The sequence below is a fragment of the Cebus imitator genome, unplaced genomic scaffold (assembly GCF_001604975.1).
Source record: "Cebus imitator isolate Cc_AM_T3 unplaced genomic scaffold, Cebus_imitator-1.0 Scaffold312, whole genome shotgun sequence".
NCBI lineage: Eukaryota > Metazoa > Chordata > Mammalia > Primates > Cebidae > Cebus > Cebus imitator.
In genome coordinates, this window is record NW_016107627.1 from 1,694,997 (window position 1) to 1,709,075 (window position 14,079).

The 14,079-nt window shown below is 39.2% G+C and overlaps 1 protein-coding gene across 4 annotated transcripts in view; it reads left to right on the forward strand.

Moving 5' to 3' along the window:
- PCCA (propionyl-CoA carboxylase subunit alpha) overlaps window positions 1-14,079 on the forward strand; it is a 429,187-nt gene that overhangs the window by 335,074 nt on the left and 80,034 nt on the right. For all 4 annotated transcript variants that reach the window (XM_017503569.1, XM_017503572.1, XM_017503570.1 and 1 more), the window contains one exon: window positions 11,967-12,020. In XM_017503569.1, the coding sequence (XP_017359058.1) occupies window positions 11,967-12,020 (54 nt within the window). The remainder of the gene's footprint in view (window positions 1-11,966; window positions 12,021-14,079) is intronic.

The following is a 14,079-nucleotide window of genomic DNA, read 5'->3' on the forward strand; positions in this document are numbered from 1 at the left end:
CAGCTCACTGCAGCCTCTGCCTCCCGGGTTCAAGTGATTCTCCTGCCTCATCTCCCGAATAGCTGAAATTAAAGGCGCCTGCCACCACGCCCAGCTAATTTTGCGGATTTTTTTAGTAGAGACAGGTTTTCACCATGTTGGCTAGGCTGGTCTCGAACTCTTGACCTCGTGATTTGCCTGCCTTGGCCTCCCAAAGTGCTGGGATTACAGGTGTGAGCCACTGCACCCGGCCTGTCTTCAGAATTTTTTAAAAGTCTTTTTCTGTTAGTTTGCCTAATAATTTAGCCAACTTTTCCTCAAATATTACCATTTAAGGAAAATGAAATAACTATTTTATATTTATTTGCTTTATGTTTTTTACCAGTGTTTCTACTGTTTTAATTGTGTATTTTCATTGCAGAAGCAATCAGTAATATTTATTAAATAACCTTGTCTAATAGAAGTCTAACACAAGCCATGTATATCATTTAAAATTTACTTTTTTGAATTAACTTTTTTTTTTTTAAGACAGAATTTTCTCTGTTGCCCAGGCTGGAATTCAGTGGCACCATCTTAGTTCACTGCAACCTCCGCATCCCAAGCTCAAGCAATTCTCCTGCCTCAGCCTCCCAAGTAGCTGGGACTACAGGCACCTGCCACCATACCCGGCTAATTTTTTGTATTTTTAGTAGAGATGGGGTTTTACCATGTTGGCCAGGCTGGTCTGGAATTCCTGACTTCAAGTGATCTGCCCACCTCAGCCTCCCACATTCTGGGATTACAGGTGTGAGCCACCATTACCAACTATCACTTAAAATTTCTTAGTAGTCATATTTAAAAAGATGAAAACAAGTGGAATTAATTTTACTAACATATTTTATTTAACGCAGTGTACCTGAGGAGGCAAAAGCGATTCCATCTTGATTGCTAAAATCCATGTTTTTTTAATCTCTTGAAAGCAAATTTTATGTGTGTGTTTTTTTTAAATTTATTTTTTATTTTACTTTTTTTTTTTTTTAATGATAAGATCTTGCTCTGTTACCCAGGCTAGAGTGCAGTGGTGCAGTCATGACTCACTATAGCCTCAACCACCCAGACTCAGGTGATTCTCCTTTCTCCACCTTCTGAATAGCTGCGCCTGCAGGCCTTTGCCACCATATGCAACTAATTTTGTTGATTTTTTGTAGAGATGAGGGCACACTGTGTTGCCCAAGCTGGTCTCAAACTCTTGGGCTCCAGTGATCATCCTGCCTCGGCCTCCCAAAGTGCTGGGATTATAGGCCTAAGCCACCACTCCTAGCAAAGCCGTGTTGATTTCTCATTAGCCTCAGTCTCATGAATGCCTCCTGATTCCGATTTTATTTACTGTTTTTAACGTAAGAACAAAGCAGCCTTGATGTTACCACACAAATTATAGGCAGTGATGCACATAGCATTCTCACCTGTTCTAGAGGGTGCCTTTAACTGCCTTTATAGAGCACGTACACCCTTTCCCTGTAGTATATAAGCTCTGGGTCCGGCTGGGAACAGTGTGGGAGCTACCTGTCTTGCAGCCATCTGAGACTATGCTTCTGTCTGTAAGTTCCCCAAGAAAACACCCTTTACCAACAAACTGGATTTCTTTGCCTTGTTCTTTGGTTTCTTGGCTCCCTTAGCGTTTGGGGGATGCTTTGCATTTGTGGCTCTATCACAGAATAATGCCCAAACTGTTGTCATTTCAATATGAAACACTTTTAAAAATTACTAACGTGATACCAGAAACAACGTAGACATTGGCATTAATACAACAGTGTCTTAAACAATGGAACTGTCAGAGTGGAATGTAGTCCTACCAGAACTATGGAGTTGGGTTTAACAATATTTCATTACACTGCTTCTGTTTTTAATTAAAATTAGATACAGTTGAAAATTTAACTCCTCAGTCATACCAGTCATGTTTCATGTTCTCAGTAGCTACATGTAGCTAGTGGTTACTCGTTAGACCACTCACAGGCAAAATAGTAAAGCAGGAAGCGTTTACAGACGGAGAAAACTCCTACATAGTGGTTTTTAAAGTATTCCCCCTTAACGTCAACCACAGTTTTGGTTTTTAATTTTTTAAAGTTAGGAACAGATGAGTGGAATTTATTTTTAAACAGAAGATGAATTTATCATCTAGCTGACAACCTTTAAAATTTCCACTTAGAAGCTTAAAAAAATAAGAACTGTTTTTAAAACATGGAATGATTTCCTGCCTGTGGCATATAATTAAACTGATAAACAGAAGATGTGTCCTGGCGGTGGTGAGCTCACTCTGTTTTCTTCACAAACCCTAGAACCTCTGTAGTGTGGAACCTACTGGACAAATAGAAGTTTTTTGTTTTTACTTTTTTACTATGTCTGTCTTCCTGTGAAGTAATTTTTTTTTTTTTTTTTTTTGACGGAATTTCCCTCTTGTTACCCAGGCTGGAGTGCAATGGCGCGATCTCGGCTGACCGCAACCTCTGCCTCCTGGGTTCAGGCAATTCTCCTGCCTCAGCCTCCTGAGTAGCTGGGATTACAGACACGTGCCACCATGCCCAGCTAATTTTTTTGTATTTTTAGTACAGACAGGGTTTCACCATGTTGACCAGGATGGTCTCAATCTCTTGACCACCTGCCTCGGCCTCCCAAAGTGCTGGGATTACAGGCGTGAGCCACCACGCCTGGCCCAAAGTAATTGTTTTCACCTTGAAAGAAGCTCTTCAGTTTTGCTGTTCTCTGTTTTGTAGTGTAATTTGTGTACCAGGATTTAATGTATTGTTTCTCGCTAACGCTTTACATACTAGATTTTCATTTTGCATTGTCACGTTGTTTGAACATTTGTAGGCAGAGCCGACTAACTGCTGTTGGCCTGTTTCTTTGTATGGCATGATTTCTTCTACCCACCTGCTCACAGCAGGTTGCCCTCAGGCCTGAGGAGTAGCTAAATACTTTTGAAAATATCTTGAGAGATCCTGCTAAGGTCTAACAATTTCTGCATTTGTGTGATGTGAAGCTATTCATGCTGTACCTTTGAAGACTTTTTTTTAATTTCTCATATTCTTGCTCAAATATTTTCAGGAGAAGATAAATTTATTATAAATAACACTACAGAGCTGATTGTAGCACCACTGCATTCTATATTGAATAGGTCTTTGATAATCAACTAAGTGGAACTAATTTTCTATGTTAAAGCAGACAAATTTGGAATAGTGTCACATGAATCTCATGTTATTTACTGAAGAATACCAGATTAAATGGATTACTTGTGAACTGGAGTATTAAATAGATTATATGTATAACATGCTAACTTAAAATGCCCAGAGGGCCTGTGTAATATAGAATATTACATAAGCACGTGAATATGATGGACAAGATATTATTCTGTTTGCAGATTGTGAAACTATCTGTAATATATATACAAATGCTTGTCCACACAGAAATTGAATCGATTTCAAAATTGTAACCTTAGATTTCCGTTTTGAAGAAAATGTTGATTTTCATATCTATTTAAGAAAAAGAGCAAGTTAAAAATGTTACTTCCTTTTCAGTTTTTTAGATTAAAATACCTCCCACACCCTCCAAGAATAAACTTTAGTTTTAAACCTAATAACTGTATATAGTAAAATTAATATTTTAATTAGAAAAAGCAGCTTATATTTTTGCCTGTATTTTGCTGGTACACAAACAAATGAATTGGGAAGTAATTGTCTTATGTTTTTAGGCCTAAAATGTTTTACATATTTTAAAAATGTTTCCTCCACTCCCACCTCTTTGAAGTAATTATTTTGTACTTTACACATGTAATTTCTCTAGAATCATTGCATGTGACATGAAACTGTATTTAGGATATATAAATATATAACTTAGAATGAGTAGAGGTTGGTATTTTTTTTCTAATGAAGTAGCAAGTGAAAGAGTAATTATTAACCATCTCCTTTTTACATTCCTGACAATATCAATTACAGCTACACATCTTAAAAACAAGCTCACAGTAGAACAGAAATAACTGTTTACTCTGCTTAAAAAAAATTTAAAGACAGTTTAACAGCTGGGATGTATTTACAGCTATGGTGTTAAATATTAATTTTGATGCAAGGCTACCTGCTTTTGTAATGTAGTCCTAGAAGCTTAGCAGTTTTCTTGGTTCTATAATTTGGAGTTGCTTTTAAAATTTAACCGAATGGGAACATATTTCTGAACTTCCCTCTCCCACATCCCCACACTTACATGCTTTTCTCCTCTTCTGTTAACTAGAAAATTATATTTTCGTGACTGCCTGAGGAAGAGAATTTTGAATAGTATAAACACTGATTATAGTGAATGTGGAAAATAATACAAACAGCTGCACTGGAGACCGATAAGACAAATCCCACAGTAATGGCCTTTAAAACATGTTATCAAGTTGGAAATCAGTGAGGGGAAAAAGAAAACTATTACTATTTCTTCCTCTTACTGTTCAGTGACATTATTTTTAAAGGTGAAATTGCCTCTGATTTTATTATACTGGGAAGGTATTTTTGGAACATTTGATTTATTGTTTTGCAAATGTTTTTGCTTTTGTATGAATAACTTTGCTAATTTTATATGAATTTGATTCTAACAAATGTTGAAATAATTTTAACAAAATTTTCCAAAGTATTTTTTAAAGAAATAAAAAGGAATATATATTTTGTAAACATTGGAGCAGACTGTCAAAATAAGAAAAGGAGGACATGTTTATCTGGCTTTGGAGCACCATTTAAAATCTGAAAGGGAGGAAATCTTTGAAGAAAATATTTTAATAAGTGTAGATATGTTTCATCAATAAAAGCCTTAGTTTTTTTGAAGACTTTTGCTATTAGTTCATCAAGTGGTCTGTTCCTATTTGTTTTGGCATGCATTAGACTCATGATAGACATTGAATACTTTGGTTTTTGTGGATTCTAAAACTGAATTATCTTAATCCTTGGCTCTAGGAAAAGTGTATCTTCCTCTTAGGAAAGATAGAAGTAAATTTCAGTTTTGAGGAAATTTTATTTCTGTTTTTCTTTACATCCATCTTTTCCTTTTCCATTTTTTTTTTTTTTTTTTTTTTTTTTTTTTTTTTTTTTTTTTTTGAGACAGGGTCTTGCTCTGTCACCCAGGCTAGCATGCAGTGGCACCATCTTTGCTCACTGCAAGCTCCACCTGTTGGGCTCAAGCGATCCTCCTGCCTCAGCCTCCCAAGTAGCTGGACCTACAGGTGCATGCGTCCACACCAGCTAATTTTTGCATTTTTTGTAGAAACCGGGTTTTGCCATTTTGCCCAGGCTGGTCTCAAACTCCTGGGCTCAAGCCATCCACCTTCCTTGGCCCCCCAAAGTGCTGGAATTACAGGCCTGAGCCACTGCCCAGCTTTGCATCAATCTTTATTGCTAAAATATGTCCCTCCCTTCTGTCCTTCCTTCCTTCTTTACAGATTGTGGGTCTGTGGTGAAAAGGAAAAAGTGATCGTTACGTATGTAATTATGATGTGCTTTAAACTGAATGCAATGCTATGGACAGCTTATTGGTACTTATACCTATGGTCACACATTTATTGATACAATTTGTTTTTAATGTGAAAATCTACGTTTCCATTTTACATATTGCAGAATTACTTCCATTTGCCTGGGAATGAATCTAACCTTTGTAGTGTGAGGGAAAGGACAGATAATATTGTTTTAGTGTTTCCTACATTTAAGGGAACACCCAGTATGGCCTAGGCAGCATTCTAGACTCTGCAGATAGAATAAGGAACGAGACTTATATTCCAGTGAGAGGAAGTAAATACTAAATGTGTAAATACCTAAATAAAGTGATTTGAGTAGTAGACTTTGGATGAGGACTATAAAACTGATAGAAAGTGACTAGAGAAGGCAGCTTTAGCGAGGATGGCTGGGAAGTCCTCTCTGAATAGCTAACACTGAGCCGAGACCTACAAGGAGGAGGGGCAGATGTGCAGAAGTCTGGGGGAAGGAAGTCCCAGGTAGCAGAAGGCGCAAAGCAGAGGCTCTGCGACAGGACAAGCTTGTCACCTATAGGGGAGTGTGGAGTGAGGAAGACAAGACCAGTTCATCTAGGGGCAAAAGAATTGATTTTTTTTTTTTTCTGATTCATGTTGTGGAGTGTTTGGAGGGTTTGAATAGGAGAGTGATGTAATGTGATTTTAAAATCACTGCAGGCCCTCGGGTAGAGACAGAGAAATCATTGATTTGACTATTGCAGACCTCAGGTGAGAGATGCTGGTGGCTTCGACCAAGAGGCACTGCGTGTTTCTATGGGGCTCAGAAGTTGAGTGTTTATTACATTTTTTAAAAAGGCCGGGCGCAGTGGCTCATGCTTGTAATCTCAGCATTTTGGGAGGCTGAGGCAGCAGATCATGAGGTCAGGAGTTCGAGACCAGCCTGGCCAACACAGTGAAATCGCGTCTCTACGAAAAAAATATTAGCTGGGCATGGTGGTGGGTTTCTGTAATCCCAGTTGCTTGGGAGGCTGAGGCAGGAGAATCGCTTGAACCCGGGAGGTGGAGGTTGCAGTGAGCTAAGATTGCACCACTGCACTCCACCCTGGGCGACAGAGCAAGACTCTGTCTCAAAAAAAAAAAAAAAAAAAAAAGGAAAGAAAACAAAATTGGCTGGGTCTGGTGGCTCATGGCTGTGGTTCCAGCTACTTGGGAGGCTAAGGTGAGAGAATCACTTGAGTCCAGGAAGTTGCTGTGGAGAGCTGTGACCATGCCACTGCACTTGAGCCTGGGTGACAGAGTGAGCTGCTGTCTCAAAATAACAAAAACAAAACACCAATAATGTTTCATGACCCGTGAGAAGTATGATGTACCATTCAGATTTTGTTATTGACGAGTAGTTTACTAGAACATAGCCACATTCACTCATTTTGTCTGCCATCTATAGCTGCTTTTCTAGTTTTCGTCATATGAAGCTGCATGCACAGACTTTGCTGCCATGCAGCAGTTCAGTGGCTTATTGTGATTTTTTTGATCTCAAGACCAAGATTAAAATTTTTTGTTCAGAGTTGCGGGGTAGGCACATTCTTTTTATATTCCTTTGCCCTAGTTTCCTCATCTGTAGAGCAAAATTGGGATCATCTTTCAGGCCTGTTGGCTCTCTCCATCCTAAGTCCTAGGTCTGAATCACACTTAGTTCTGTGTGGCTGCTTGGCCCATGCAGCTCCTAACTGAATGATTGTAGTGGAGTTTTACTCAGCCTCCTAGCCTGGTCCTTCCCCATTCTATATATCTTCAGCTTGATCTCAGACCACCGTCTTTCTAAAATATGAACGTGTCACACTCCTCTTCTTCTTCTTCTTTTTTTTTTTTTTTTTTTTTTTTTTAGGAGTGTCGCTCCCATTGCATAGGCTGGAGTGCAGTGGCACGGTCTTGGCTTATTGCAACCTCCACCTACCAGGTTCAAGTGGTTCTCTTTCCTCAGCCTTCAAAGTAGCTGGGATTACAGGCCTGTGCCACCACGCCTGCCTTTTTTTTTGTATTTTTAGTAGAGACAGGGTTTTGCCATGTTGGCCGGGCTGGTCTTGAACTCCTGACCTCGGGTGATCCACCACCCAGCTTGGCCTCCCAAAGTGCTAGGATTATAGGCGTGAACCACAGCACCCAGCCCACACGCCACTTCTTAAGTGTAAGAACTTTGTCAAGCATGAGCTCTCTTCTCTGTACAAGATCTGACCTGGGTTTTTAGTTCCTTCCCAGTTTCCTTTCTTGCCACTTCCATCCTTCACCCAGCTCCATCTCTGGCCACACCAAACTGCTTCATATTCCCTAAACTCACCATGCCATGATGCCGTCTCTTACTCTGAAATTTGCATTAACTGTCTCATCAGCCCACAGGTTTTTTTTTTTTTTTTTTTTGGACAGTGTTGCTCTGTCTCCTAGGCTGGAGTGCGGTGGTGCGATCTTGGCTCACTGCCACCTCTGCCTCCTGGGTTCAAGCAATTCTCCTGCTTTAGCCTCCCGAGTAGCGGGATTACAGGCACACACCAACATGCCTGGCTAATTTTTGTATTTTTAGAAGAAACAGGTTTCACCATGTTAACCAGGCTGGTCTCAAACTTCTGACCTCGAGCAATCTGCCTGCCTCAGTCTCCCAAAGTGCTGGGATTATAGGTGTTCACCACCGCCCCCGGCCGTTTTTCACTTTTTTGTTAGAGAATTCCTGCTCATTTAAAAAAATTTTAATTTGTTTTTTAATTGATAAATTTGGCTATATTTGTCATGCTGTCTTGGTGTCTTTTGTGTTGCTACAAAGGAATACCCAAGACTGGGTAATTTATAAAGAGAAAAAGGTTATTTGGCTCCTGATTCTGATGTCTAGAAAAGTTCAAGATTGGGCCTCTGGTGAGGACCTCAGGCTGCTGCTACTCATGGTGGGAGGCAAAGGGGAGCTGGTGTGTGGAGGTCACAGAGTGAGAGAGGAGCGGGAGGTGCCAGACTCTCTTTAACCACCAGCACTCTCAGGAACTAAGAGGGAGAACTTGCCCTCAAAGAGGGCGTCCATATGTTCACGAGGGATCCTTCCTAATGACCCAGACACCCCACCATTAGGCCCTACTTCCAACTTTTGGGATCACATTTCAGCATGAGATTTGGAGGAGACAGATTTTCAAACTCTAGCACATGTACAACATGTTTTGAAGTACACAATTCAGTGAATACGCTGTGTGTACACTTCAAACAGTGAATCCACTGTGGAATGGCTAAATTGAGCTAATTAACATGTGTATTACCTCACATACTTTAAATCTACTCGCAGAAATGCTCAAGAATAGATTAATAATACATTGTCATTAACTGTAGTTACCACATTGTATAATAGCTTTCTTGAACCTCTTCCTCCTTTATAGCTGAAATTTTATGGGTTTTGACTATTATTTCCCCAACCCCCCCCACCACCATTCTATTTTCTACTTCTATGAGTTTGACATTTTTAGATTCTACATGTAAGTAAGGTCATATGGTATGTCTCTCTGTACTTGGCCTGTTTTACTTAACATAATGTCCTCCAGGTTCATCCATGTTGTTGCAAATGGCAGGATTTTCTTCTTTTTTAAGGCTAAATCATATTCCAGTGTGTGTATATACCACATTCTCTTTATCCATTGGTCCATGGATGGACACTTAGGTTGATTCCGTGTCTTAGCCGTCATGAATAGTGCTGCAATAAACATGGGGGTGCAGATATCTCCTTGATGTATTGATGTCTTTCCTTTGTGTGTGTGTGTGTGTGTGTGTGTGTGTGTGTGTGTGTGTGTGTGTGTGTGTGTGTGTGTGTGTGTGTGTGTATACAGTAGTGGGATTGCTGGATCATATGGTAATTCTACTTTTAATGTTTTGAGAAACCTCCATGCTGTTTTCCATAATGGCTGAATCCTGTTTAAGGTTTTTTTTTGTTTGTTTTTGAAACAGAGTCTTGCTGTGGAACCCCCAGGCTGGAGTGCAGTGGCACCATCTTGGCTCACTGCAACCTCCACCTCTCAAGTTCAGGCAATTCTCCTGTCTCAGCCTCTCAAGTAGCTGGGACTACACGCACCCACCCCCATACCCTGATAATTTTTATATTTTTAGCAGAGTTGGGGTTTCGCCATGTTGGCCAAGCTGGTCCCAAACTCCTGAACTCAAATGATCCACCCACCTTAGCCTCCCAAAGTGCTGGGATTACAAGCATGACCCACCACACCTGGCCCCTGCTCATTTTTAAATATCCAGCTTTCCTGTCTGTCTTAATCTGTCTAATGTCTTCTGTAACCTTTCTGCTCTTTTAGCCGCTCTATCCCCTTATCCCATAATTCTTTGTACATTTTGTACTATGCATTTATTGTACTGAATTATACTTATTTTTCAAATAATTCTGCTGTCTTTCGTTTAGTCTCCTGGAAGGTGGGTCTTAATTCAGCCAGCAGTACCCAACACAGTTAAGAGATAGATGGATAATTGGATGGATGACCAATATAGAAGTACCAGTGTCAAAACCTAGGAATCGACCCTCAGTTCTTAATCAAATCTCCCTAAGACACAGGAAAGGAGTCTGTTTTGTTTTGTTTTCTGTCTCTTTTTGCATTTTATTAAGTTCAACATGTGCATATAAAAGAATAGGAAAAACAGATAAGTGAAAAAGAAAGTCAACTAATATTTTTGCCTAGAAATAATAGTTGCTTTATGTGCACTAATTCTAGAATATTTTTCTATAACATAATTTTTTTTACTTGTTCCGAACATATTGTTTTGTTCTTCTTGCACTTAGAATATACTATAAGCATTTTTCATGTTTTTAACTTTTTAAATGGCAGGTTGGATATATACCATAATTTACTTAACCAGCGTCTTTCCAGCCATTTAGATTGCTTGCCATTGTTCAGTTCTATAAACTACACTGTGATATTTGTTCAGCTTTATTTTTCTGCATACCCTTATGTTTTTTCCTCAGGATAAATTCTTAGAAGTGAAATGGGTTGGCCAGGTGCAGTGGCTCACACCTGTAATCCCAGCACTTTGGGAGCCTAGGCGAGTGGATCACCTGAGGCCAGGAGTTTGAGACCATGGTGAAAACCCATCTCTACTAAAAATATAAAAATTAGCCAGGCGTGGTGGCCGGTGCCTGTAATCCCAGCTACTCAGGAGGCTGAGGCAGGAGAATTGTTTGAACCTGAGAGGTAGAGGTTGTGGTGAGCTGAGATAGTGCCATCGCACTCCAGCCTGGACGACGAGCAAAACTACGTCTCAAAAAAAAAAAAAAAAAGGGGTCAAATTGGTGTCATACTGATTTTTTTTTCTACTCTATACCACATTGCCTTGATTATGCTAGTTAGATTACCATTGTGTCAATTCATTTGGCAGTATTTGCAGGTAGTGGAAACCATTTTGTATTAAACCACTGTCTGTCTTATTGATCTAACCTCCTTTTGTCAAGGAACCAAGGACTCAGCTTGATTTCTAGAGGTTCATTCTGGGTTCTGTTATTTTCGTGATCATAGAGATCAGAGTTGGTAAACCTCCACTTCTGTAAAAAGGAATGAAATTAGGATATATCTGTATCCTAATGCTCATGGCATGTAGTCGAGTGAAAGCCACTAATACTCTAATACTAATAACTTAAAAAATCATGTTGGCTTAGTGAGAGCTGCTTTATTTGTGTGTGAAGTCTTTGAAGTCACTGAGCCCTCTCTGAATAGCACAGAAGAGGAAGAATTCTGAGGAATACGTTAGGATTAAATAGAGCAGTTTCATAGGTAAGAATGAGCTCGAAGTGTATTCTGCTTCCACTGTACTACTTAGTCACCCATTTTTAGTAGTGGTAGTATTTACATTTAACTAAAATTTTAACAATCATAGCATTTACTTTTAATTAAAATTTAAACAAGTAAGATACATGCAAGTGATGTATTTGCTTTAAACAAATTTTATTTATAAATAAATGAATAATGAAGAGGTTATTTCACTACTCTCTGGACATAGAAGAATTGCATTCTTATTTTAAACAAATGCTAATTCATTTTTATAGCCATTTTATTGAGAGATAATTCACACACCATACAATTCACCCATTTAAAGTTACAGTTTAGTGGTTTGTAGTCAGTTCACACCATCACCACAGTCAATTTTAGACCGAGTTTAAACCCTTGACAAATCCCACGCCAATTAGCAATCATCTCCATGTCCTCCCAGCCCTCCTCCTGGAGACACTTAGAAGTCTGCTTTCCTTCTCCATGGATTTGACCATTCTGGACTTTCCTTATTAAGTGGAATCATATAACGCGTGGTCCTTTGTGACCAACTTCTGTTGTAGCCTATATCAGTACTTCATTCCTTCTTATGGCCAAATAATATTCCAACTGTATGGCTATGCTGTATTTTGTTTACCCATCCATCAGTTGATGGACATTTGGGTTTTTTGGCTATTGTGAACATTGCATACAAGTTGTGTGGATAAAGTTCATTTTATATCTCTTTTTTGTTTTAGTGTCTTTCTCGAGAAGCAGGTGGAAACATGAACATTCAGTTTCTTGGTACAGTGGTAAGTAGGAAATCATTCTTTATATATTCTGTTAATTCACAGAGAAAAAAAGATGTCCAGCTAGTTATAGCTCATGTTGTTTGAACTTGGTTTCATTACTGCTAGGTATTGAAATTACCTCTACTATTTTTGCCATTACAAATAATATTCTAGGGAACAACTTCATGTGTATTTTACTTTATTTTGGTATTTGGAATTATTATTATTTTGAGACAGAGTCTCACTTGGTTGCCCACACTGGAGTGCAGTGGCACAATCTCAGCTTACTACAACCTCTACCTCCTGGTTTCAAGCAATTCTCGTGCCTCACCTGAGCAGCCAGGATTACAGGTGCACGCCACCATGCTCAACTAATTTTTGTATGTTTTTTTCAAGAGATGGGGTTTCACCATGTTGGCCAGGCTGGTCTTGAACTCCTGGCCTCGAGTGATCCGTCTACCTCAGCCTTCCACAGTGCTGGGATTACAGGTGGGAGCCACCATGCCTGGCCTGGAATTAGTTTCAAATATGGATACCATATTTTTAAACATACATGATACATTTTCTCCCAAGTAGACTCAAAGTCATAAATAGTTTTGTGGTTTATTACTTATGTTGCCAGTTATTTTATGTGTCTTTAGAACATCACCCATCATACATTAGAACACCAATTCACACTCTCACCTAATTATAACATTACTTAAAGTTTATAATTAGTAGTGGTATTTACTATAATTTTCAAACTAATTTGTTTAAAAATGTACCTTATTGTTTTAATTTCCATTTTTCTGTTTATTGCTATTGTAGTTGCATACGTCTCCATGTATTCATTCACTGGATACCATTTCTAATGTGTGAAATGTCTGTTCATGTTCTTTGGGTACCTTGTTCAGGATATGGACTCATATTGGGCATTTCAGATAACTCTGAGTTTAGTGAGAAAAACAGAGAGGTGTGTGGCTTGCATGAAAAAAGTAGGGATTTTGCAGCCATTGAGATAGGAGGGATGTTAATAACAATGTATGTTTACTGAATGCTTTATTGTTTATACATGTATAAAGATGAGTATATAATTTATGTACATAAAGTATATGTATAGGCACGTGGTCATTGTAGCCTAAATTTTAAGTATTGGAACTAAGTCTTGTGACTATTCTTGTTTTTCTGATTAGTAAAGTAATACATACTTATTGTAAAGAAATTTTAAATACAATTCAAATGTATGTCATAAGATGTTGCATTAGTCAAGGTTCTCCAGAGAAACAGAATCAACAAGGTGTATGCGTATGTATAGAGAGAAAGGGAAAGATGGAGAGATTTAAGGAATTGGCCCAAGCCATTGCGGCAAGCCAAAATCTGCAGGGCAGATCAGCAGGTTGGAGACCCAGGGGAGAGTTGCAGATCAAGCCCAAAGGCAGTCCACTGGCTGAAGTGTTCCTTGCTTGGAGAAATCTGTCTTTTTCTTTTAAGGCCTTCAACGGGTTGGATGAGGCCAACCCCACTGTGGAGGGTGATCTGCTTTACCCTGAGTCTACTGACTTCAGTGTTCATCTCATCTAAAAACACCTTCAATGAAACATCTCAATGTTTGACCTAACATCTGGTTACTGTGGCCTTATCAGGTTGACACATAAAATTAACCATCACAGAAGTATATATCCTACCCCTAGAGGTTTTTAAGTTATAAGCAATAGATAGTCTTCCCGAAAATTATGCATCTTTTCATGCAGTAATAGATCTTGGACACCTTCTGTGTCAGTCCATAAAATCGATCTCAGCCTTTTTAAAGGCCACACAGACCTACATTATGTGGATTGAGAGGACTGCTTTTACCCTTCAGTGCTTGTGATGGGAAGTCCATTCATGCTGTCTCTGCTATGTAGCATCTCTACTGGGATTCTAATCGGTTTTTCAAACTTCACATATTGAAAACTGACCTCAAAAAGTTTTTCCCTCAGTTTTCCTCTCTCAGAAAATGGCAACTTGAGCTAGACTTATCCTGGACTCCTTCGCCTCTCTCCTCTTCCTCTCTCTCTCTCTCCCCTCTTCCCCTCTCTCCCCTCTTCCCCTCCCTCCCCTC